Source organism: Rattus rattus, chromosome 3, assembly GCF_011064425.1.
Source record: "Rattus rattus isolate New Zealand chromosome 3, Rrattus_CSIRO_v1, whole genome shotgun sequence".
Lineage (NCBI taxonomy): Eukaryota > Metazoa > Chordata > Mammalia > Rodentia > Muridae > Rattus > Rattus rattus.
Genome location: NC_046156.1, coordinates 204,582,346 through 204,607,861, shown reverse-complemented (window position 1 = coordinate 204,607,861; position 25,516 = coordinate 204,582,346). Strand labels below are relative to the sequence as shown.

Here is a 25,516-nt window from a genome sequence, read left to right as displayed (position 1 = left end):
AGGCACAATTACTGATGTATACAATCTTAATAAAAGCTGATTATTTTATGATAGAGCAAATCTTTTTAGTTTCATTTCTACGCTTTAAAAACCGCTTAGAGGTATGTGGAACTCCTTCTCTCTACAGTATTCAAATAGCAAAACTAATGATTTGACAAAATGTGTGTATGAAAGTAATTGAATCCAGCAGAAGACCCATGTTTACATCCAAATGGAAGTCTTCCGATTCAGTTAGCTACAAGAGATACTGTAAAGTCGGTGTGTGTGCTTTTCTTTCAGTAAGATAAGCTGCTATAAAAATCAACCCCAAGCACTGTATAATAAAGGATATCCCATGATACTCTAGTAAGAAGTCAGTACTGCCAGTGAGTTTAATCCTTTGTTGGAATTGTAATGTAATTATCCTGTTTATTCCTGTTACATAGCTATGCAAACTCCTACACATGTCTGGGATAGGCCCAGTTATAAGTTTCTGCTCATTCTTAGATCGTGGATTAAATTTGTCTCATGTGTTAGAAGTAAACATCAAACAAGTTTGTTCGAGAAATTAACTTTTTCCTTTGAGAAGCTGTAATCCACATAGCTTGATTCTTTACAGAGTTAATATTTACATTATTTAGATTGATACTGTACACACTTAGTGTGGTATCAGTTGGAGGTTTAGTATCTGACACTACTTGCAGACCACTTAGTATACCTCTATGATATTAACAGGATAGTATTTGAGAGTGGACCAAATGGTGCTCTAGGCTGAGTCACATAGCATAACTTGCTAGTAAAGCCTAGCAAAAGTGAGTGACTAGTATGGCTTAGAGTAAAGTGCAGATCAGAGTGATCCGGTCTAGCACTTTGTACAGATCACAGTGATCTGGTCTAGCACTTTGTACAGATCACAGTGATCTGGTCTAGCACTTTGTGCCTTGCTCAATTTCTACTTTTGTGTTCTTTTCGTATCTTTAAAAGAGGGCTGAAATTTTCTCTTACACCAAATAAGTAACTAACTGGGCCATGTGCCATAACTCAGCTAGTTAGCAGGATCTTGGTGTTTCAGGTATCCTTATTGTGTGCAAAGCATGAGTATTGGAGGTGCAGAATCCCCATTCGTGCCTTTGTACAAGAATTTGCCTGTTTTGAAATGTAAGGAGAGTCCAGCAACAGTAAATGCCGGGCATGGCAGCAGGCACCGTAATGCCAGCACTGGGGAGGCAAGCAGGAGGACTGCAGCTATAAAGGGCAGCTTCCAGTGCATGCAGTGAGTTCTAGGCCAGTCAGGGGTGTGTGTGTGTGTGTGTGTCTGTGTGCGCGCGTGTGTGTGAGAGAGACAGAGAGACAGAGAGACAGAGAGAGAAAACACAAAAATAATAAACAGCCCTCTGAATCCATCAGGAGTCCCCGAAGTCTGGTCCAGGGTTGGTGTGTCCCATCACTGGGCTTTCAGAATTGCCAGCCCTGTCTTCTTGAGTGTGAGGGATCCACCCTGTTCCTTCCATTCTCCTTGGATCAGATCACAAACAAATATTCTCCTTTATTTGTTTTGTTTATTGCCTTTCTCCACTTGCTAGGAGTAAACCTTAAAGCAGTGGTTTTATTTCTGCTGCATTTGCTGCTGCATCCGCACTCAAAAGTCCTTGACTGGAGCGGCAAACCCCGAAAGGGAGTATTTCCAGAACTTATAACATAACTTTACAGTCAGGAAATATTATGGATTATTATGAAGATCCTTCAGGGAAAAACTAGCAAATGCCTATAGACAATGAGACAATGTAGTCTGGAGAAAAATAATCCGTCAAATACTTAACTATGCGTTTTACCTTTTTAATACTACATTCTTTACCTGCTGGTACAAATAAACCTGTTTTATTTTCCCAATATTGGAAAAACCTACCAATATACTTTTTGGGCAAAAAGAATTGATGAAAAAATAGGTTTGAATTATACAGTCTCAAGGACAGAGGTCAAATCCTATTTCCTAGACCTAACTGTTGTTGATTGTAAATTTGTCCCTTCTAACGTTGTATTAAAATATTATACACATTTAGTTATATGGAAAATCAGTTTGCTTTCATTTTTAAAAGATGCTATAGAAAATGAAAGGAGGCAAGAGCTGGTAGGGCCGTGTCAGGCAGTAGTCAGTAGGTCTGTCTTACGCATGCCTGCCTCTGAGCATGCTCATGCAATCCATGAGAACCAGCAGCTTCCTCCTTTGTATTTGAGCCCTTGGCTGTAGTTACCTAAGTAAACAATATGTCACACTTCTGCCTAGAGAGGGAACTGTGAAAATCATTGGTCTCAATGACCTCAAGTACTGTGGAATACACATTTTTTTAAGCCAGGAACTATGCACTAGAACACACTAAGATACCATATTGTCTATGGGCTGAGTACATGGGTGGATGCATAGGGTACACAGTAGGCAGGACAGTATGTACGTAACTGTGGGATAGCATGTGGGAAGAGCATGTACCTAACTGTGGGACAGCGTGTACCTAACTGTGGGACAGCGTGTACGTAACTGTGGAACAGCATGTACATAACTGTGGGAACAGCGTGTGCCTAACTGTGAGACAGTGTGTACCTAACTGTGGGATAGCATGTACATAACTGTGGGAATAGCATGTACATAACTGTGGGACAGCATGTACCTAACTGTGGGAACAGCATGTACGTAACTGTGGGAACAGCGTGTACCTAACTGTGAGACAGTGTGTACCTAACTGTGGGATAGCATGTACATAACTGTGGGATAGCATGTACATAACTGGGGGAACAGCGTGTACCTAACTGTGGGACAGCATGTACCTAACTGTGGGACAGCGTGTACCTAACTGTGGGACAGCATGTACATAACTGTGGGACAGGGTGTACCTAACTGTGGGACAGCATGTACCTAACTGTGGGAACAGCATGTACATAACTATGGGACAGCATGTACCTAACTGTGGGACAGCATGTACCTAACTGTGGGAACAGCATGTACATAACTGTGGGACAGCATGTACCTAACTGTGGGACAGCATGTACATAACTGTGGGACAGCATGTACATAACTGTGGGAACAGCATGTACATAACTGTGGGACAGCATGTACCTAACTTTGGGATAGCATGTACATAACTGTGGGAACAGCATGTACCTAACTGTGAGACAGCGTGTACCTAACTGTGGGATAGCATGTACATAACTGTGGGAACAGCATGTACATAACTGTGGGACAGCGTGTACATAACTGTGGGATAGCATGTACATAACTGTGGGAACAGCATGTACATAACTGTGGGACAGCGTGTACCTAACTGTGAGACAGTGTGTACCTAACTGTGGGATAGCGTGTACCTAACTGTGGGAACAGCATGTACATAACTGTGGGACAGCATGTACATAACTGTGGGACAGCATGTACATAACTGTGGGAACAGCATGTACATAACTGTGGGACAGCATGTACCTAACTGTGGGATAGCATGTACATAACTGTGGGAACAGCATGTACCTAACTGTGAGACAGCGTGTACCTAACTGTGGGATAGCATGTACGTAACTGTGGGAACAGCATGTACCTAACTGTGAGACAGCGTGTACATAACTGTGGGATAGCATGTACATAACTGTGGGAACAGCATGTACATAACTGTGGGACAGCGTGTACCTAACTGTGGGACCTACTTGGATTTTTTTTCACAGCAAAGCTGTTAAATATCAAACTGGTGTATCTTATGGCTCCCTGGTGCCTTTGTAGCGCAATCATTGAGCATCTTCTCTTGCTACTGTTTCAGCTATTGCCAGCTCCAGTTACTGCTGTAATATAACGCAGACCTTCCTCTCTAGCTGGCCGTGCCGCTGCACTTGTTCCACGGCACCTTTGCTTACTGTCCTTACCCTCCATGGGCCACTCTCGACTCTCTGGGGTCAGCTCTTTACACCCCACATCTCTGTAAGAGTGTGCGCTACAGTCTTTCTGCCCTGCTTACCCATGCTGTCACAGTTATTTAGGCCTAAATAAAATCCCATTGTGTGTATGGGCCTCATTCCCCGTATCCATTCCTTCATCGGTGACCGTTTAGGTTGACTCTATATCTCAGCTACTGTAAGCGACCGTGGACACCTCTCCACAATACCTGTATCTCCTCTGGGTCTATACATGGTAGCAAGCTTGCCTGCTGCTGGATTGGTTCTGTCTCTGTTTTGATTTGTTTGTTTTCAGGACCTTGCACATGCTCTTCCATAAAGGTGGTACTAGTTTATGTCCCCATCTGGTCCCTTCTTGAGTATTTTTAGGACTTTAAATGTTTTGATGAAATCAAAAAATAAAATCGATAGTTACAGAACAGCTTCATGTGTACCAATGTGTATAAAAAAAAAATCTATAGCCCTTATCTGATTACAAAGAATCTTAACCAAAGGTTTTATTTTTTCATATTCCTGTTCAATGAAATGCTAGGATTTCATGAAAAGTTTATAAATTAAATAACTTCGAAATTTTCAATCTAATACTTTTAATCACTTGTATGAGACCAGTGTCTTCAAATCTAATTTTTCTTCAGTCTCCTACTTGCATTTTCATCTTCCCACCTTATACTTTATGTTTTGGGTAATGATTATAACATAGTAAAATGACTAAAATCTGGTTATCTGAGGCAGAGAATTAATTTTACCTGCTTCTGACATATTTAAGTATAATCTGAAAGTCTTTCTCCCAGTCCCTGCGATCACCACACATAGACTTTTACCTGTTTGCATGTTCATTGCTAACGTTTGCCATTTCAGACGTCTGTACCGTAAATTAAACATTGGTTTAAACTTTTATCATCTGTCACATTACTCTCAGCATTTAATATATATCAAATGTGTCATCTAATGAAAGATCCGTGTCTTCACGGAATTTCTACAGGCCTGCACAAGCCCCTGACACTGTTTATCACACTGTTAACCTCAGGGCACTTGTAGAGTGGCTATCAGCAGCTTTTGTCCCCAGGAGAGCAAAAGCAGCCACCCTGCAAGGCCTCACTCGCCTTTGTCCTGTGCCTTCTCTGTAATGATGTAGCTCTGTCTCTCCTTTATTCTTTGCAGAGTGCTGCAGCAGCTCCCAGCCCCGTGCTAGGAAACATGCCCCCAGGAGATGGCATGCCCGTAGGCCCCGTGCCACCAGGGTTCTTTCAGGTACTCAGAGTCTTGACTAGGAATGCTAAGGCAGAGGAACTCCTGCTGGGTGTTGTCTCGTGGTAATACAGCAGCGGAGGCTGTTAGAGTTCCTTTAGCTGATTCGTAAGGTGACTGTGACGCTGTACAGCCAACTCTTGATTGCTCGGGCTGCTTATTCATGGCATTCCTTCCTCTGCTGTAATTGTTATGATTGATATCAAGCCATTTCATTTGATCAAAAAAGAAAAGAAATCAAAGTGCGAATTAGACTAATAAGTTCGCCGTAGTAAATACTTTGTGGGAAAAGACATCTTTAATGTGAAAACACTCATTTTCAACTGTGTATTTCTGTGAACTAAGAATAATCAAGATTTGGCTGTATTTCCAAAAGTAGCCAAGTCATAATCTATTCACGTAATAAAAATTATAGTCTGTGTCAAATATTTGAAATCACCTTTGTAGTTTTTAGCTGGAATATTTATTAATATAATTATATAAAATTTGAAGATCAGATTTTCAACTGTGTATTTATCATTTTAAAATTTTAGTATTTGCTCCTTTTAGCAATGACAGTAATGATTTTAGAGCTATAATACATCATTTTTTAATTTTATAGATCTTTACCTTAAATCTGATAGAAATCTAACCAAAACCAACATACCAATGTAAATTCTGAAGACTTCTTTCTTTGTGGTTGATTTTATAACCCTGAGAAAATTAAGAATTCACGAGTTAAGAATTAGTGGTGGGGACATTACGGTACTTAGTATCTAACACACTATCTTGTTAATATAGTATGCACCTATGAGCCAACTTGATATTTTGGTTTATATTTCAAAGTCCTTGATAACCATTGGTTAGCATTTCACACCATTATTAAGGTACTTACAGAGATGAAAATGCAGAGATTAAATTGTAAATAATTTTGCAAAATAGTCTCGTAGAATTGAACGATCTCATTTGGAATCTCAAACAAGCCCTGCACGTGTAGGGAATGTTTGTTTGTCTGCTGCTCTTTACTGTTACTGGAGTATGAAGGATGCCAGAGTCTTATTAGAGCTGCATTCTACCCTGAGACCCTACGGATAACTCTTGGTTATCAAACAATCACCACATAAGACAATGGTGGTGACAGCTAACACTGAATAATTGTTTTCTGTGTGTTACGCGTTAGTGTAGTCTACATGCTTTACATAGGCTCCCAGTTCCTGCAGTAGCCAGCATCTAAGGTTTGGGTTGCTGGTTCTCACAGTGCAGATGGAGATACCAGAACAGATAAATGGTTTTCACAGGGAGTGACGGGGCAGGACTTTAAATCAAGACAGTCTCCATTGAAATCCCTCGGACAGCTGACCGGTCTGTGACATGTCTCAGGAGAGCTGACCGACCTGTGACGTGTCTCAGCTCATTTACTTTTGCTTTACACTCTTAGTTGTCTTGCTGGAGTGGGTAGGGACCAGGAGTGTGTTGGAGAGGTCTGTCTAGTAGACAGGAGGACACCAGCGGCACTGTTGGAAGAAAGGTTGGTTGGGGAAGAAGCAAGATTTTGCACTAGAGCATTATATTCATTATATTATATTTATTACATTATATTGATGAAGTATACATTTTCTTCTTCACATTTTTCAGGGTTAAACCTCCCTCCCCCCTTACCCATTTTCTTGTAAGAGTAGTAAAAAAAAAAAAGCTTTGATTTTCTTTAAATTATTCTGATAGAATTCATGACTGGGTACCCCTAGATTCCAGATACTGTGATATCTAAAACTCAGCACATACAGTGTACAGCTTTCTGAGGCTCTTTGTGTTAACAACACCCCAAAAAAAAATCAACTTTAAAAATGAAAAAGTGAAGTGAAACGTTTTGTGGTGGCCAAGAAGGGAAAATGATTAAGTCCACCAGAGTTGGAGATGAGTGAGGGTTAGAAAAACTGCCCAGCAAAACAATCAGAGGAAAGGCACATCAGAAAGTGGGCTCATAGCCAAAGTATGCTAGCAATGAAGCAAGCAGCGTTGATGTGTGCAGGGCACACACAGAAAGTGCAGGGAGGAGGCAAAGGGTCCTACACACGAAGTGGGGAAGATGTGCTCTAGTCTGTGGGGAAGAGCATGAGTCTGTTTGCCATGCTTATAGGATCCAGCAGATCTTTGAGAAAGGCAGTGGCCTGGTGGTGCAATTGATTCAGACTTCGAGCATCTGTGATAAACATGTTTATAACATCCCTGACATCAAGAAGCCCAGAGTGGTGAACCGAGAAAAGTGATTTAAGTATGGGAAAATTTGAAAATAGACATTAAATTTATAGAATGTACACTTGTAGCAAATTAGATCATCACACTCAGTCTTGGGAAAGGTATAGTCAGAAAAGCATTGTCAACATAGAAACTGTAATCAAAATTAATATCGTAAGACGAATGAGTTGCTAGGCAAAGGAAGCAGAGAGAAGGAAGAACAGTCCAGGAAAGAAATAATGACAGAAACCCAAAGGGGAAGGAGTAGAAACCTGTGTTACAAGCCAGTTCTGTCTTGACTAGTTACAAGGCGAATGGCTGGTGATGGCCTGCGAGGGCCTGAAGGTAGTCAGTCCAGGGTCTGAACCTAATCCTAAAGACCATGATGAGCTGTCAAGAGGAATATCTTTGCCTTTGCACCTTGAAGGGAAACATAATTTCAACAATATTAGCCAGAATTCAGTCACAGAAGAATATGTCTAAAAGTGGAGACTATTTAGGAAATAGAGCTCAAGAAAGAGTCTTTCTAACAAGATCTGGGACAGTAGGGTTAGAAAGAAACAAACAGTAATTATGTCTGAAAAGCCTCCGTTGATTGCCCAAATTAGGCACAAAAGAGAAAAAGTTGCAAGAAGGAAGACACTGAGTTTCTATTTCGGATCTTTGAATAATTGCAATATCTTTATCAATGTAAAGGGAAATCGGATACATGCAAGTTATTTCTGTTTATCCAAGAGGAATGTTTCAGCTCACCTCAAAGACTTTCCCCATTTTTTCAAAATTCACATACACCCAGGATTTTTGAATGTTTCTAAAATACTGAAAAGTTCAGTCAAATACTAAAGAGCTGCTATTTCTCAGTGACACAGTGATAAGGCCAGCTGACGGGCTTCCTGACCAGCTAGTATTGGTTCTGCAGTATTTGACCTGTACTTCAGTATGAAGCCAGCCTAGACATGACACATGGAGGTAATGAACAGAGGCCGCCTTTCCTATGTAGCAGTGTGACAATAACCAGACGATGTAGGCATTTTCCCCTGAGAATGGTCCACTTCTAGAAGCTTTAGGAAAGAGAGTCTTTTCTGAGTTCGCAGATGAAAACACCCCATGTTCAGCACAGCCAGTAAGGCAGGTTCTTTCTAGGAAAGGGCTACATTGCAAGCAACCATAGAAGGGCAGGCTGTGGCTCCTCCTGTGACTGCTTCCGGAAGGCTCGCTAGCAAGAGACGAGGGTTCTCTAAGAAGTGAACATGGACACCAGCACTCAGAGGAGCTCTTAGCAGCTTTCTTCCCTCTCAACTTCTTGTAGCAGCTGGATTCTGAAAGGCTTATCACTTCTCCTGCAATTTATAGTTAGGTAAAGTGTGAGAATACTTCATATTCCCAGGGAGAAATGCAAAACTTATTTGGGCATAGCAGGAATGAGAGTTGACCATAAAGAGATTAAAGTATTAGGATTAAATGAATAAAGTAAATAATTTATAATTAGCCTCGTAGGTTAAAACATAAGTAGTTTTGAATTGCACTCTATAATCATACTGTAAAAATTACACTGAAAATAGTCCTCCTAAACAGGCACATGTACTTCTTTTATTCCCATTTACACCAAGGGACAGCCCCCTCCCTCCCTCCCTCCCTCCTTCTCTTTCCCTCCCCTTCTCCCTCCCTCCCCTTCTCCCTCCCTCCTTCCCTCCCTCCTTCCCTCCCTCCTTCCCTCCCTCCCTCCCTCCCTCCCTCTCTTTCCCTCCCCTTCTCCCTCTCTCTCTTCCTCTCTCCATCCCTCTTGGTATAACTTAAATTCATTAGCAAGTGACATTACTAAAATCTCTAAACTTAGGAGTTCAAAACAAATGCAACTAACTTTAACCCTAAACTCACTCTCTGTGATTAATATTCCAGTCATTTATGGGAGATAGTCCTTAGATTGTTGCTTTCATTTTGAGAGTTTGTAACCTCATTGTTAGTCACTTCCTTGTCATTTTGACAAAATACCTGGCAGGAGAAACCTGATGGGGGAAGTTTATTTAGGCTCACGGTTTGAGAGGACCCAGTCTAGCCGTGCAGGGAACATGGAGCAGTGGTGGCCCAGCCCGTGGGGTAGGTGCCTGCTATGTGTTTATTCACATCTTAGTGGATCAGGAATTAGGAATTAGAAACAACTGAACATGGCTATGTGTTTTATAATCCCCAAAGTCCCAGCAACCCATCTCTGTCAGTCAGACTGACTTCCTGACCTCATGACCCCCAAACAGTGCCACCTCTGAGCACTGACCCTATGGGAAGCATTTCCGATCCAAGCCATAAAGTTTGTTGTTATTTAAATGGGAATGTCTCTTACTTAGTAAGAGACCATTACATGAAATTAGTAGGTTAGCTGGACATGTGAAAGAAAGTGTCAATGTAGTAAAATAAAACCATCTAAGGTAAGACAGATACTTACTTAGTAGAGTCTGTCAGAGGCGCGATTAGCCTAAGAAAGCAAGTGAATCCTCAGTGACACCTACAGTGGAACCAGTGGATGACCTCAGAGCCATGTTCTTAAATCCAGACAACTGACTAATTGTTGCCAGAGGAAAGGCAATAGGACTGTCCAGCAGCCTTGTTTGGTTTTAGTAGAAAAAATATAATAATACATCTCATGTGGCTTAATTCAACAGTTTCATGGTTTACTAAGAAATGTTAATTATAAATGGTGTCAACCTATGAATATATATTTTATATATGCACATTCATTCAAAAATAGACAAGGCATTAATGGCTGCAGCCTTATTGAAGTAGGCAGCAGTATTTCCTCAGACCATTTTAAGTAGTCTTCTCATTTATGTACACTGGTCACAATAATCGAGTAGCCAGTGTGACTGAGGTAAAGGAAGGACAGACGTGCTCTTGTTGTAAGATTAGTATTTATGCAGGGTGTAATAAAGATTTCCATGCCTTACAGTAATCTGTAGAGCATCAGGTGAAGGCCACTTCTTATTTCTGAGAGACTCTTGTAGTTTTTCTTCTTCCTGCTCTTTACTGCAGAAAACATCCACAATACAAACTGGACCTTACTAACCACTCTAGTAACTGGACATATCTTTTATTGAAAAGCATGATACAATCTTTAAATAGGTACTAATATTCATCATACCTGAGCCTATAGCTAATGTAGGATACACTCGTAAATATTTGTTTAATTTGAATATAAACCAATATAGACTTGTTCATTTTTGCTGTGTATTATATTTTGCTACAGTTTTTTATCTTGATACATTTATTATAGTCGCTAAATCTTTAGCTTCCTTAACAGAAAGTGCTAAAAACTAGTAATATATTGATATTGGTTAGTAAAAGTAAGGTTTTTGGACTGATTACAGTTGTAAATATATGTAGACAGTAAATGTACTCAGTAATTTAGTTTCAGTACCAGTGCTCATCCATAATTTGCATTGAAGTTGATCAGAACTCTGCTGTGCTAGAAGACATAGCCACAGGATTGCCAGTCGCTTTGCAGGACTGGGGCAGCAATGGTAAAGCTGCCATCTAGTGGCAATGTAACCATGTCTGCATGGTAGCATCTGCTTTCTAAAGACAGTCTAGCCGCACTGCACTGTAGCCAGCTGACCTGATGCTTTGACATAGTGGTAATGAGAAAGAATGAAAAGGAGGGAGGGAGGGGGAGGGAGGGGAGGGAGGAGGGAGGGGAGGAGGAGGAAGGAAAAAAAAAAAAGAAAGAAAAAAGAAAGATGGGTAGTAGGAAAATTTCTATATCTTTACAGGGTTATTGACTAGAAAAGGCTCAATATAGATCACATAAACCAACTGGGTGGGGAATTCAAAGTAAAACAAATTTGCCAATACTTTGGAAAAAATTAAAACATGAGAAAAACAAAGTTTTTCTCTTGAAACTGAAATTAGATTTTTTTCCAAAATTTACTTTTTAAATTCACAGTATATCCCAATTTCCGTAGCCCTCCCTCCTTTTCTCCAAGTCTTGCCCCTGCAAATCCCCCCCTTTCTTCCCCCCCCTCCTCAGAGATGGGAACCCCACCTTGGGCACCATCCCACTGTGGGATATCTAGTCCTAGCAGGACTGGACCCCTTCGCTCCCGTTTAGGCCCAGTAGACAGTCTAGTTAGAGGAAGGGGATTCAATGGCAGGCGACCGAGTCAGAGACAGCCCCCACTCCAATTGTTAGGGGACCCACATGAAGACTAAGCTGTGCATCTGCTACAGATGTGCAGGGGCCGAGGTCCAGCCCCTGCAAGCTCTTTGGTTGGTGGTTCAGGCTCTGTGAGCCCCCATGGGCCCAGGTTGGTTGATTCTGTAGGTCCTCCTGTGGTGTCCTTGACCCCTCTGGCTCCCTTCATTCTGTCCCCAACCCTTCCACACGACTCCCCCAGCTCTACCTGAAGTTTGGCTCTAGGTCTCAATATGTTTCTGTTTGTTGCTGGATGAAGCCTCTCAGGAGACGAGTTATGCTAGGCTCCTGTCTGCAAGCATAGCAGAGTGTCATTAATAGTGTCAGGGGACATCTCCCATGGGATGGGTCTCAAGTTGAGCCAGTCATTAACCAGTGGCTACTCCATTAATCTTGGCATCTCTGGGACTAGGTGGTGACCTGGGATGGGAGAAGTTACAGGGAGTCTGTAGGAGTGACCATAGCTGAGGTTCCTACATGGGGGATACAGAGACTAAAGTAGCCACCTTCTGTAGCCAGGCAGGACTTCCAGGAGAAGGAAAGGGACATCAACCTAGCCCCAAAACCTTCAACCCAACGTTTATTCTGCCCACAAGATGCACTGGAATTTAAGGAGAGAGAGAGAGAGAGAGAGAGAGAGAGAGAGAGAGAGAGAGAGAGAGAGAGAGAGAGAATATATAAATTCTTTAAAAAAAAATAAAACATTTCAGAGAGCAGAAACTGAAAATTTTTAAGAATTTTTTTCATTTCTTAATTTTTCTATGTGTGTTGGTGTATGTTTGCATGAGGATGTCAAATCCTGGAACAGGAGTAATAGACAGGTTTGAGCTGCCATGTGGGTGCTGGGAATTGAACTCAGATCCTTTAGAGGAGCAACCAGTGCCCTGAACCACTGAGCATCTCACAGCCCCCAAAATATTTTCTACCATCTCTGGGGTAGTTTCTTGGAGATAAATATGTACTTGTCCCTGTGAATAAGCCCCAGGCGTTGAGATGCCTAAATCTATGTCCTGCGCTCTGCTGTTGTCCAGTCTTCCTGAGTCAGCCACACCAGCATCAGTACCAGCTACCCGGTCCCTCATAGCGTGAGGCATCGTGAGCTCGTCAGGCCCTTTCTAGTCTTCGTGGACATCAGTCCTGCTATGCCCTCCTTCCAGTGATCTGCCTTTCCTCCTTCCCTGATGCTCTTCCAGAAGCGAGTCTTTAGAAATGTTGTAATTCTGGAGATGCCCTTCCCCGTCTCAGACATTGTGCACGCTCTCGTAGAGCTTGATGGACTAGAGGTTTAGTTGTGTCATTTCTTGGTTTTGTTGAGGAGGGTACTAGAAATGCCAGTTAGTAACTGGACATGCCTATGTGTGACTAACATTAAGATATAATATCTAATATTGTAGAGAGAACAGAGAGTATGTGTGTGGTAAAAGTCAGAAGGTGGAAATAGTATCTCCCAGTTAAATTCTCCACAGTTGTGGAGTGGAAGGCACGGAATATTGCTTACTCATCAAAGCACAAGCAGTAAAAATGAAAGTTTCCTGGAAATGTTCATTTTGAGTGTTAAAGAACAGAGACTGAGGATTGCACAAGTCCTTCCCTGGTGCACAGATAAAACGCCTGAAAAGGCAGGGTTGCCAGACAGCAGGCCACAGTCCTGGTGACAGTTTCTGCTCTCAGCCACAGAACGAACTTAAATTTCTCAGCTTGAATAACTAAGGAGGCTTTAAAAGCTACAATTCAGACAAGTAAAGGCCCTGCTGCATTTTCTAGACAGACAGGGAGCAACAGAGGGACTGTTGGGTGTCTACTTCTGTCCTGCACTTGGGATAGAAGGAGAATGTCTGCTGGAAACCCAAGTGAGCTCTTGGCAGTTAGACAGCCATCTGAAACCAGTGCACGTGTCTTGTCACCTCTCCTTACTCCCCAAAGTCAAGAGCTCAACATAGATGGATAGGGTGGAATTCTTAGTTTTATGGTAGTTGTTGTTTGGTTTCATTTTATTATTTATTTTTATTTTTATTTTTTTACACTCCAGATTTTATTTTATTCCCCTCCCAGTCCACCCTCCCACTGTTCCACATCCCATACCTCCTCCCCACCTCCCCACCCCAACCCCTAGTCTCCATGAGGATGTCCCCACCCCACTCACCCCATCAGACCTCCCCACTCCCTGGGGCCTCCAGTCTCTTGAGGGTTAGGTGCATCTTCTCTGACTGAGTGCAGGCCCGGCAGCCCTCTGCTGTATATGTATTGGGGGCCTCATATCAGCTGGTGTTTGCTGCCTGGTTGGTGGTCCAGTGTCTGAGAGATCTCGGGGTTCAGGTTAATTGAGATTTGCTGGTCCTTCTACAAGGTTGCCCTCCTCCTTAGTTCTTCAAGCTTTTTCCTAACTCAGCCAGAGGTCAGCAGCTTCTGCTCATTGGTTGGGTGCAAATATCTGTGTCTGACTCAGCTGCGTGTTGGGTCTTTTGGAGGGCAGTCATGGTTGGTCCCTTTTTGTGAGTGCCCCATAGCCTCAGTAATGGTGTCAGGTCTTGGGGCCTCCTCTTGAGCTGGATTCCCCTTTAGGCCTGTCACTGGACCTTCTTTTCCTCAGGCCCTTCTCCATGTCCATCCCTGCACTTCTTTCAGACAGGAACAATTATGCACCAGAATTTTGACTGTGGGATGGCAACCCCATCCCTCCCTAGATGCCCTGTCTTTCTGCTGGAGGTGGGCTCTACAAGTTCCCTCTCCACACTGTAGGGCATTTCATGTTTGAGTCCCGAGAGTCTCTCCCCTTCCAGGTCTCTGGTATGTTCTGGAAGGTCCTCCCAGCCTCCTGCCTCTCAAGGTCGCTGTTTCCATTCTTCCTGCTGGCCCTCAGGACTTCACACTGACTCTTGCACGGTAATTATACACGTAATTAGAAACTCGCTGGTCAGGAGGGCTGACGGCAGAGCTGCTGTGTGCAGCGCCCGGTCTCCCTTTCCTTGTCAGGGCAGGCCAGGCAGGTTACTCCTGCTTGCACTCGCTCCAGGCCTCGTGCCTCAGCCACGTAGAAATCCTTAGGCAACTTCAATCTCCCTCTTTCTCATTTTTCAAATTTCCACCATCTAATATATGAGTTAAACTTGTCTATTCATTAATGTACATGTTAAAATCTATATTACCTTTAAAGATTGGCACATAGGTAAGGATTGTGTTTATTTTATAGGGTAATGTAATTTCTATTTACAGTAGTATAATTTAGTGCTGTGTCATGTGTGCATCCAGAGTGCAGCCCACAGCCTCAAGCATGCTCGGCAAGCACGCTACCTCTGAGGTCTAGCAGGGCCAGTTTATTAACAGATATATTAATTCCTCTGCATAGACATTTCAACAGACTACTGCTGAATCAGCAGAAATGTGACACGAATATAAGATACCAGACAGATCAAAGTGCAGCATTCTAAGTTCTTTGTGCATTGATTGCAGAATAAGGTAAAGGGTATATGGCCCATACCCTCAGCTAGAACAGCGTTACATGAAAATATAAGTCACGCAATGTCAAAGAGGAGTGAATTTGTGCTCTTTAAGGAAAAGTTAAAAGTATTGCTTAAATCTTAGCTTTAATAAAAACTTTAAAAGTTTTTTATTGTTTTATTTGCATTCCAGTTGTTGCCCCCTCTTCATGGTCCCTCCTCTCACAGTTCCTCATCCCATTCCTCCTCCCCCTTGCCTCCAAGAAAGTGCCCCCCTCCCCAACAGACCTCCCCCTTCCCTGGAGCCTCAAGTCTTTAAAGTTAAGCGCACCTTCTCCCGCTGAGACCAGACCAGGCAGATTTCTGCCATATGGGCCAGGGACCTTGGACTGGCTCATGTATGCTCCTGGTTCGTGGTTGAGTCTCTGAGAGCTCCCTGGGGTCTGGGATAGTTCAGCTTCTTCAGTCTTCCCCTAATTCAACCATTGGGATCCCCAACTTCAGTTCAGTGGTTAGGTGTATAAGTATTTGCATCTGCCTCAGTCAGCTGCTGGTAGTGCCTCTCAAAGGACAGCCATGCCAGGCTTCCTTCTGTAAGCACAGCATAGCATCAGTAATACTGTCAGACCTTGGTAGTGTCCCTCCCCCCCATAGATGGGTCCCAAGTTGGGCCAGTCATTGGACCACCTTTCCTTCAGTCATTCCTCCATTTTTGTTCCTGGTACTTCTTTTAGACAGAAATAACTCTGAGTCAGAGATTTTGGCTGCGACTTAGTAACCCAGTCCCTCCACTTGAGGCCCTGTCTATCTACTGAGGTGGACTCTTCAAGCTCCCTCTCTCCAGTGTTGGACATTTTGGCTAAGGTTACCCCCATGGAGTTCTGAGAGTCTCTCACCTCACAGGTCTCTAGTATTTTCTAGAGGGTTCCCCATTTCCCACCCCCAAGAGTGCTTATTTCTATTCATTCTCCTGGCCCTCTGGGCTTCTCTCTTGCCCCCCCCATACCTGATCCTGTTCCCCTTTCCCCCTCCCCATCCCCTTTCCAGCCCAGTTCCCTTGCTCCCTCCCTCCCCTCTTCTATGTGGGATTGAAGCATCCTCACTGGGGCCTTTCTGCTCCTTACACTTCTTATAGCCTCGGGTTGTATCCTGCATATTCTGTACTTTCTGGCTAATATCATGCCATGCATATCCTTTTGGGTCTGAGTTTTCTCATTCAGGATGATATTTTTTTTAGTTCTATCCATTTGCCTGCAAGATTAAGGATGTCCTCATTTTTAATAGTTGAATAGTATTCCATTGTGTAAAGGAACCACATTTTCTGTATCCATTCTTCTCTTGAAGGACATTCTGTTTCCAGCTTCTGGCTATTACAAATAAGGCTGCTATGAACATAGTGGAGCACATGTCCTTGTGATGTGGTGGGGCATCTTTTGGGTATGTGCCCAGGAGTGGTCCAGCTGGGTCTGCAGATAGAACTATTTCTAATTTTCTGAGGAACCACCAGATTGATTTCTAAAGTGGTTTTACCAGTTTGCAATCTCAGCAACGGTGGAGGAGTGTTCCTCTTTCTCCACATCCTTGCTATCATCTGCTGTCACTTGAGTTTTTGATCTTAACCATTCTGGTGCAAGGTAGAATCTCAGGGTCTTTTTGATTTGCATTTTCCTGACGACTAAGGACTTTGAGCATTTCTTTAAGTGCTTCTCAACCATTGTAGATTCTTCTGCTATGAATTCTTTTTAGCTCTATAACCCATTTTTAAATTGGTTTTTTTTTTTTTTTTTTTGTTTGATTTTTTCCCTTTTTTGATTAACTTCTTCAGTTCTTTAAATATTTTGGATATTAGCCCTCTGTCAGATGTAGGGTTAGTGAAGATCTTTTCCCAATCTGTTGGTTGCCATTTTGTCTTATTGACAGTGTCTTTCGCCTTATAGAAACTTTTCAGTTTCCTGAGGTCCCATTTATCAATTGTTGATCTTAGAGTCCGAGCCATTGGTACTCTGTTCAGGAAATTTCCCCCATGCCAATGAATTTGAGGCTTTTCCCCCTTATTTTAGATTCAGTATATCTGGTTTCATGTTGAGATCCTTGATCTACTTGGACTCGAGCTTTGTGCAAGGTGATAACTATGGATCTATTTTCATTTTCTACATACCACCTGCCAGTTAGACTAAAACCACTTATTGAAGATGCTTTCTTTTTTCCACTGTATAGTTCTGGCTCCTCTGTTAAAAATCAAGTGTCCATAGGTGTGTGTGTGTGTGTGTGTGTGGTTTTTCTGGGTCTTCAATTCTATTCCGTTGATTGACCTGTCTATCTCTGTGCCAGTACTGTACTGTGTGGGTTTTTATCATTATTGCTCTGTAGTACAGCTTGAGATCAGGGCTGGTGAGTTCCCCAGAAGTTCTTTTATTGTTGAGAATTGTTTTGGCTATCCTGGAATTTCTTTTCTCTTATGAGTTGAGAATTGCTCTTTCCATGTCTGTGAAGAATTGAGTTGGGATTTTGATGGGGATTGCATTGAATCTGTAGACTGCTTTTGGCAAGATGGCCAGTTTCACTATGTTAATCCTACCCATCCATGCATATGGGAGATCTTACATCTTCTGATATCTTCCCCAATTTCTTTCTTCAGAGGCTTGAAGTTCTTGTAGTATGGATCTTTCATTTGCTTGGTTAGAGTCACACCAAGATATTTTATATTATTTGGTACTGTTGTGAAGGTATTGTTTCCCTAATTTCTTTCTCAGCCTGTATCATTTGTAAAAAGGAAGGCTACTGGTTTGAGATACTTTTATATCTCACCACATTGCTGAAACAGAAGGGACATTGCCTAATTCATTCAATGAAGCTACAGTTACTCTAATAGCTAAACCACACACAGACCCAACAAAGAAAGAGAACTTCAGACCAGTTTCACTTATGAATATCAATGTAAAAATATTCAATAAAATTCTTGAAAGCCAAATCCAAGAACACATCAAAACCATCATTCACCAAGATCAAGTAGGCTTCATCCCAGGGAGGCAGGGATGGCTCAATATATGGAAATCCATCAACATAATGCACTATATAAACAAACTCAAGGAAAAAAACTTAGCTTTTAAAAAAATTATAAATATATTTTGATCAAACTCTTTAGTCTCCCCAAACTCCTTCCAGATCCTGCCTATGGACCCAAGTTCATGTTCATTCATTCTCCCTCTCTGCCTCCCTCCCTCCCTCCCTCCCTCCCTCCCCCTCCCTTTCCATCTCTCTGTCTCTTAAAACAAAAACAAAACCAACAAATCAACACAAAACGAAATTCAAGACACACAAAATAAAAAGTGAACAAGAATGAAAATCAACAAACACAAAACAAAAAGCACACAAACAAATGAATACAAGCGAATATGGAGTTTGTTTTGTGTTGCCTAAGGACTCCCAGACTTAGGGCCTGCCTAGAGCGTTGTCGCTGTAGGCACTGCCACTCCTTTGGTGGAAGCTGATTTCCCTTCGCTAGCAGGTATGAGCTGCAGACAGATCCTTGGTTATAGATAGGACTTTGTCTCCATTTCCCCTTCTCTGATATGCTGGGTTTTCGACTGGTTTGAACTTGTGAGGTGGTGTGTGTGTTGTTGCAGTCTCTAAGTTCATATTGTCATTAGTTCCATTGTATCTGAAAGATGCTATTTCCTTGGAGTAATTCACCACCTCTGGGTCATACAGTCTTCCTGCCTCCTCTTCTGCCTATCTCCCTGAGCCCTGAGGGGAGGGTTTGATGAAGACATCTGTTTTAGGACTGAGTGCTTCACAGGCTTTCCCTCTTTGTGTCTTCAGTTGCAGATCTCTGTTGATTTTCATCTACTGTAAGAAGTTTTATTGATGAGGCTTGAACAATGCCTGTGTATAGTAGCATCATTAGGAGTCATTTTATTGCTATGTTCCTTTAGGAGAATAATAGCATTAGACTTTCTCCTAGACCCATGACCCATCTAGCCTCAGGTTCTTAGTCATTTTAGTAGTATCATGTATGGTTCCATCTCATTGAGTGGGCCTCAAAGCCAATCAAAGAGTGGTTACTTCCATAACAGCTCTGGCACTGTGGCACCACTACATCCTGCAGATAGGTCACTGTTGTAAGTTACAACAGTTTGTAGGTGGTTGTTTTAGTTAGGGTTTTACTGCTGTGAACAGATACCATGACCAAGGCAACTCTTATAAAGGACAACATTTAATTGGGTTTGCTTAGGTTCAGAGGCTCAGTTCATTATCATCAAGGTGGAAGCATGGCAGCATCCATAGGTAGGCATGGTTCAAGGCAGCTAGGATGAATGTCTTAAAGCCCACACCCACAGTGACACACGTACTTCAACAAAGCCATACTTACTCCAACAGGGCCACACCTTCTAATAGTGCTACTCCCTGATCCAAGCATGTACAAACCATAACAGCTGTTGAAATTGGTGATTATTTTTCTTTTCTAATAACATACAAAGTAGTTTCTCATACAATGACTACTAGTCCAGTCATTGGGAGTGGGCTCTAATTGGGCACCAGATCAATATCTTCATGTTTGATGACATGAGTAAGTTTGTGTCTTCAGCAGTAGTGCCTTACCAGCAGTTTATCAAGAATAACCAAAAGCCTTGCTAATATCTGGTTACATTTGGAGGGCTCAAAGTGATCTCTTTGGCCAACAGCTCAACAAGATACAGCCCATTCCTGACACTGAAGGTTTACTTGATGGTATAAGATGTCTAGATATGGCATCGTCTCCGCAGTATATGGGATCCTGTTTAAATTCCTTTCATATGCATGTGTACTTTCAGAGGCTTCTGTATAGCAGGTTTCCATACAGCTGTTCAGAGGCCTTTAGTGCTACTTGTCCCCATCTTCCCTCCTTTTCCCTGCACCCCCATCTTCCTATTTTAGTTTCTCCTTTGTCTCTTTATAGCACTGTATTCTATCTCCGCATTCTAGGAAGATCTTCCCCTCTCTGTTCCCTTACTAGCTACCCAGCCTCTGTTGTTACTCATAGTGAAGCATCTGTCTAAAGCTAAGAGCTAACATCCACATGTAAGGGAAAATGTACAGAAGTTGTCTTTGGGATCCGGGTTATCTCAGTGTCTTAGGATAATTGTTTCTAGCTCCAGTCATTTACCTAAAAATTTTAGCTTTTAATTTGAGTCACCCTGGTACTCTATCTTAAGCTAGAAATATCAATTATTTATTTTCATAATCAGATATGTAGTAAAGGCAACTGGTCTGTTGTTACCTTACTACCACACGGAAAATAAGTGTATGTGTACACTCATGGATATAGATCGATTTAATTGAAGTACTAAATTTTAATGAACATTGTTCAATCATTTATGTGCATCTTAGTATATGAGGACAGCTCACTCCTGATCCACAATCCATAAGTCTGGGGGTGGGGCAGAGCTATATGCAATGATTGTGTAGTAATAAAAGCTTGAGAAAGCACTCCCATCTTCTTGAAAAGGCCCATATGTAAGTGACCAGTTTGGATGTTTAGAATAAATCCACAAATAATCATCCTGCTTCTAACTGCTCTGTGGGATTAGCTTGCCAAAAACACATCAAAGAGACAAGATTTGTCATTGCTTTACAGTTATTTTAATTAAGTGTTGATGAGGATAGAATGTCTAGAATGCATGGGAGATAAACTACATACTTATGCTGATCAGCAGAATGTGCCAGCACAAGTGTGTCATTGGTGAGCTAAATTAGTTTAGTACCAGTTGGAATTAAAATGTGTTAATCAAGAGTGTCTTATTCACTGGGATGTCGGTGGTGTCTGATGGAGATGTTCATGAAAAACAGAGGGGAAACTAAACAAATAAGATGAGGAAATGGTAAGCACTCTTTAGATTTATTTATATATAACATATACATCATTGGTTTGCTATGGAAAACCCAAGCCTTGCATGGAATTATAAAAATGTGTAAACAATTTGTATATAAATATGACTATGATAAACTGTCGCACTCTACTAATGATTGTCAAGGAAATATTTCCTAGTAATGTTTATTATTGGTAGCATAAAAAGAGTTAATATACTTAAATTCAATTTTTAAAATGTGGTTAGGAGTAATATATAGAATAAAAATCTACATAGGAAGGACCATATCAAGAGAATTTAATTCATAAAATAGATATGTAAAATAGTATTTTGTTTTTAAAAGAATATTATCCTTTGGTTGAACCTTGTAGTGAATATATTTTGAATTAATTGCTAGAACTTTGGATAACTATATCCTGATATATTCTTCATTTTCTAAAAGTATGTTTTATAGATTCTAGAATAATCCTATGTCATAGAATTATGCTAGACACGCAGGACCTGCTTAATACAGTACAATGACCAAACTAGAGAAAAGATTAAAACTAGTTAAGCAGTGGATCGTCAGGATGAAGACAGATAGACACTTAATCATTACATGATTAGTAAAACTATTGAAAACATTTTTTTCCAGAGCATTTTCCATTTGTATCTCATATTTTTATCTAAATGTTGTGGTATATAAACTACATTTTAAAAACTAACCTTTTTCTTATCTGCCTTTTTTGCCAAAGACAATACATTTTAAGAAGACAGAATATTCAGGATTAGTACTGAAATGTTGGGTCTTAGTGGTCCCTTCTTTATAATACAAGAGAAGTGAGATTTTATACAGAACAGCCCAGCTCTGTTCCATCTCCAGTTAGTTCTGAGCCTTCCGTCAGTGCTGTTCACAACTCAGTTACTGACTCCTGTGAGGAGCCCGCCAAACAGTCCAGGGTTCCTTCTGCACCTCCTCCCTGCACGGCACTGCTGCCTGCTGATTTCCTTTCCTGGAGAGCGTCCTAAGTTACCATGTTCTGATGAGCAGTTTTATTACAATGATAACACTCTAGCAACCATACCATGTCCACTTACTGCACTCCACCTGTGTTCTAGTCTATGTCAGCGTTTGTCTTATAAACAAAATTAAACACGCCCAAGCTCTAAATATTATAAAAATGCTACTCAGAACATCTAAGGGGAAGGAGGAAGAGCTTATTAAATTTTTTCGGTTGCACATTTCTTTTAGTGAAATGGTGAATCAAGACCATATGCTAATTAGTCTTTATATCTAAATTAACTTGCTTACTGGAGATGCCTCTGCCTTTTCAGCTTTTCTGTTTGAGTGGTGGCTGGGGGAAAGAAGGCCACATTAAGCGAATGCTCACACGGTGGCTGGGGCCATGAGGAAACACAAAGTCAAGCAGTCTGTCTGTGGCTGGTTGGCCCTGAGGTGATAGATGCGTATACATAATCTACACTCCTAATCCTGGAGTAGAGTCAGAGTTTGCAAAACTAAAATGGCAATTCAGAAGTTTGATCTTTGGTTTCCTTTTACAAAAAGAGGTTGACTTAATGAATTCTAAAGAGTGAAGCCTTCTGCTTTAAAATGTCTCAAAAAAAAGTCTCAAAAAAGCATACTAAAATATTTTATAGGTCGATTTTATTATAATATATCAGAAAGGATAAGGAATAAATGATAATCTTCCTTTTAGAAAAGCAGTTTAACTATTCCAAATAATTCTTGGTGGAATATGAAATAATAATCTATTCAAACATAATGACATTTATTAAATAAGTCTACTCTCTGGAAGGCCCTTGGTGGCAGTGAGCATGGTACATGTGCTCCTGCCAGGTATTGTCACGTGCCGTTCTGTTACTGGTTTTTTATAGCTGTGTTTGTGTTCTTCCTACTTTCTCGTAGCCCATTTCCTTCAGGCTTAGTTGGTCTGGGCTGCTATATTGAAAATAGCACAGAGTTGGGCTTAGGATAGATAGTTCACTTAGTGGGATGTCTCTATGTATAAATGAAGTAAGTTCCATCTATTAGCACACAGTTTGCCTGGCATAGTGACAGACACCTAAAACCCCAGCCCTCTGGGGGATGAGACCTAGGAATCCTAAATTCAAAGTCATCTTTAGCTCCATAGCAATCTTGAGGCTAATCTGAGCTATAGAAACCCCATCTCCAAAAATAAAATAACCACGACTCCAAACAGCCTTGTGCTCCCTTCCCTTCTCAGGGAGCAGTTACAAGCCCCTCACATGGGGAGGGAAAGCAGTTAACCCTCTGCTTCTTTTTAAAAACAGCAAACTATTCAGGAAAGTTCTAAGCTCCAGAAAGATTCCCTACAGCCCATCTTCAAATAGCTTTATGTTGGGGATTCGGTTTCACCATAGGAGTTCTGTGGAGACACAAACACCTGGAGCACATGAAGCACATGGTAATAGTAGGAGCAGGCAGAGAGCATTTTGCTTACCAGAGTAGCCAAGCTGTCATGTGCAACAGAGAACCTCATCCCACGTGTGGACCAGTTTGGAGGAAACCTGAAAATGATCATCTAGATTTTCAGTCACTGAGGACAACATTTGACCCATTAGGGTGACACAATATGGCTTTCAGGGAAGGTACAGATGAAAGATGTTTGTTTGTTTGTTTGTTTGTTTGTTTGTTTTCGAGCTTTCATTGGTACTTGACATTTGGTGAAGAAAACATTCTATTTGTTCCAAACTAGAGGACAGATGCACAGAGCATCGTCCGGAAAATTATTTCTCAGTTTAATTATAAGGTGTGAACTTCGATGAATCCCAAGGAAAGAGAGGGGATCTCTATCTACTAGCAGATCCGATCACCTATAACCTGTGGCCTTGTGAATGCTCAGAGAATTCCTTGTCAAATGAGGGATTCCATCTGCTGTGCCCTTGGACTAGGAGTGCTCTTCTTTCCCCAGCTGATCTTCAATAGCTTGTTCCTTTTCCCTAGAAAATACGGTAATTCTCTCCAACCCCCTGATAAAGCTGGCTCGTGCCTTTGAAAATGTGTTTGTCCTTAGCCCTCCCAACTCGTCCACACTTGCAATGTCTGCACCTGTACACTATACTAATCTTTGACTTTAAAGGCAAAGTAGAAAGGACTTGCTTCAGAATCATGAATCCCTTGTTTTATAAAGGATTTTAAACAGAATCTGGTCCAACTTCTTCATTTCAAGGTTAAGAAAATTTCGGCCTCCAGAGCTTGTAGCTCAAGGCCATCCTAGTAATCAGAGATGCTGCAAAAGCTAGCAGTCAGGCTCTTGACTCACACACAGACTTTTCCCATATACATTATAAATAACTTTTCCCAGGGATTTGATGTCCTACTTAAATCAAAAAACCAAAATGAAACAAACAAAAAAAAAAACTGCCTCAGAAATAAAGAATGATCTTCTTTCCAGAGCTAAGGAGTCTTTGAAGAACATGTTTGTCCTGAATTACAAATTCAGAGAGTATCATCATGTATATTAACACATGTAACTAATATTATAGTACATAATCTCCGGCCTAGATCAGCATTTTAGCATAGCAGAATTTGAACTGACTTACTAAGAGGGAAGTATAGTTGATCCAGTGCAAACAGTTCGGTACTGCACTGCTCTGTTTGCATAAGCTAACTCATTAGACACACAAGACTTACATGTCTGTCTAGCTGTGTTATAGTTAGCTTTTGTCTAAATACTTAGAATTTATACCAGCACTAATTTTTAAAAAAATACTTTCACTAAAACATTCTTAATAATTTAGATAAAAATCTTTTTAAAAATATAAATGAGGTAGTTTTTTGTCACTACCTTCTCCTGCCCTTCCCCCCTTCCTCTCTCCCATCCTTCCTTCCTTTACCAGAACACAAAGCGAATGGAGGAAGAAGGCACATGAGGAAATAAACTGTCTACAGCAGAGTCTTTCTCTATCTCCGAACATTATTTTATAGGGACCTGTCCATCCCTAGCCACCACATACAGTGACACTCCCTCATAGCAGCTAAGTCGGTAGAAAAGCATAGATCATCTCATCCAAATTCAGGGGTTCATATTGCAATCTTTCAGAGATCAGATAATCTGTGAAGTTAACATTGTTGCCTCTTTTCACATTAGGTGAACAGTCCAGTCTTAAGTACTCTATTTCCAATAGTTGTTCGTGCCCAGCACTTTGTGATTAGTGAGACTTTTCACATTCTGGGCCTGTACTCCATGTCCAAGTGTTTTATTGTAGGTGGGAATTGCTAGTAAGCTTCTTTTATTTCTTTGTATTTCAGTAAGTTGATAATACATCTTGGATTTGTGAATATATCATGAAACATGTAAAGAAAGACAACTATTGCAAAACTATTAATATAATAGCATATTAATATAGATAGCATCTAATTATCAAAATTTAGATACTGTACCTAAATTGAGTCCAGAATTTAAAATTATAATTATGTAAGTAAAATTGGATGATTTCGAAAAGAAAAGAGCAGAACCTGAATATTGGAATAGGTGTCTAGCTGTCATAATACATACGTTGCTTACCAGTTCACTTTAGCTTCTCCACTGAAGAGGAGGGCTAACTCTGCTCATGTCTATGAAAGCTAAGTGTGTGGTAGTCAGCCTTGTTAAAGGAGGGAAGTCTCCTTAGGTTTTAGCAGCTGGAGGTGACTCTGCTACTTCAACAGTCCACCA

At 41.2% G+C, this 25,516-nt stretch overlaps 1 protein-coding gene across 7 annotated transcripts in view; it reads left to right on the top strand.

Moving 5' to 3' along the window:
* The window catches only part of Ssbp2 (single stranded DNA binding protein 2), a 253,947-nt gene that overhangs the window by 173,923 nt on the left and 54,508 nt on the right, over nucleotides 1-25,516 (top strand). For 4 of the 7 annotated variants that reach the window (XM_032899050.1, XM_032899048.1, XM_032899051.1 and 1 more), the window contains exon 5: nucleotides 5,068-5,157. The exons of the other annotated variants lie outside the window; for them this stretch is intronic. In XM_032899050.1, coding sequence (XP_032754941.1) covers nucleotides 5,068-5,157 — 90 coding nt within the window. The remainder of the gene's footprint in view (nucleotides 1-5,067; nucleotides 5,158-25,516) is intronic. 7 annotated transcript variants of the gene reach the window in all.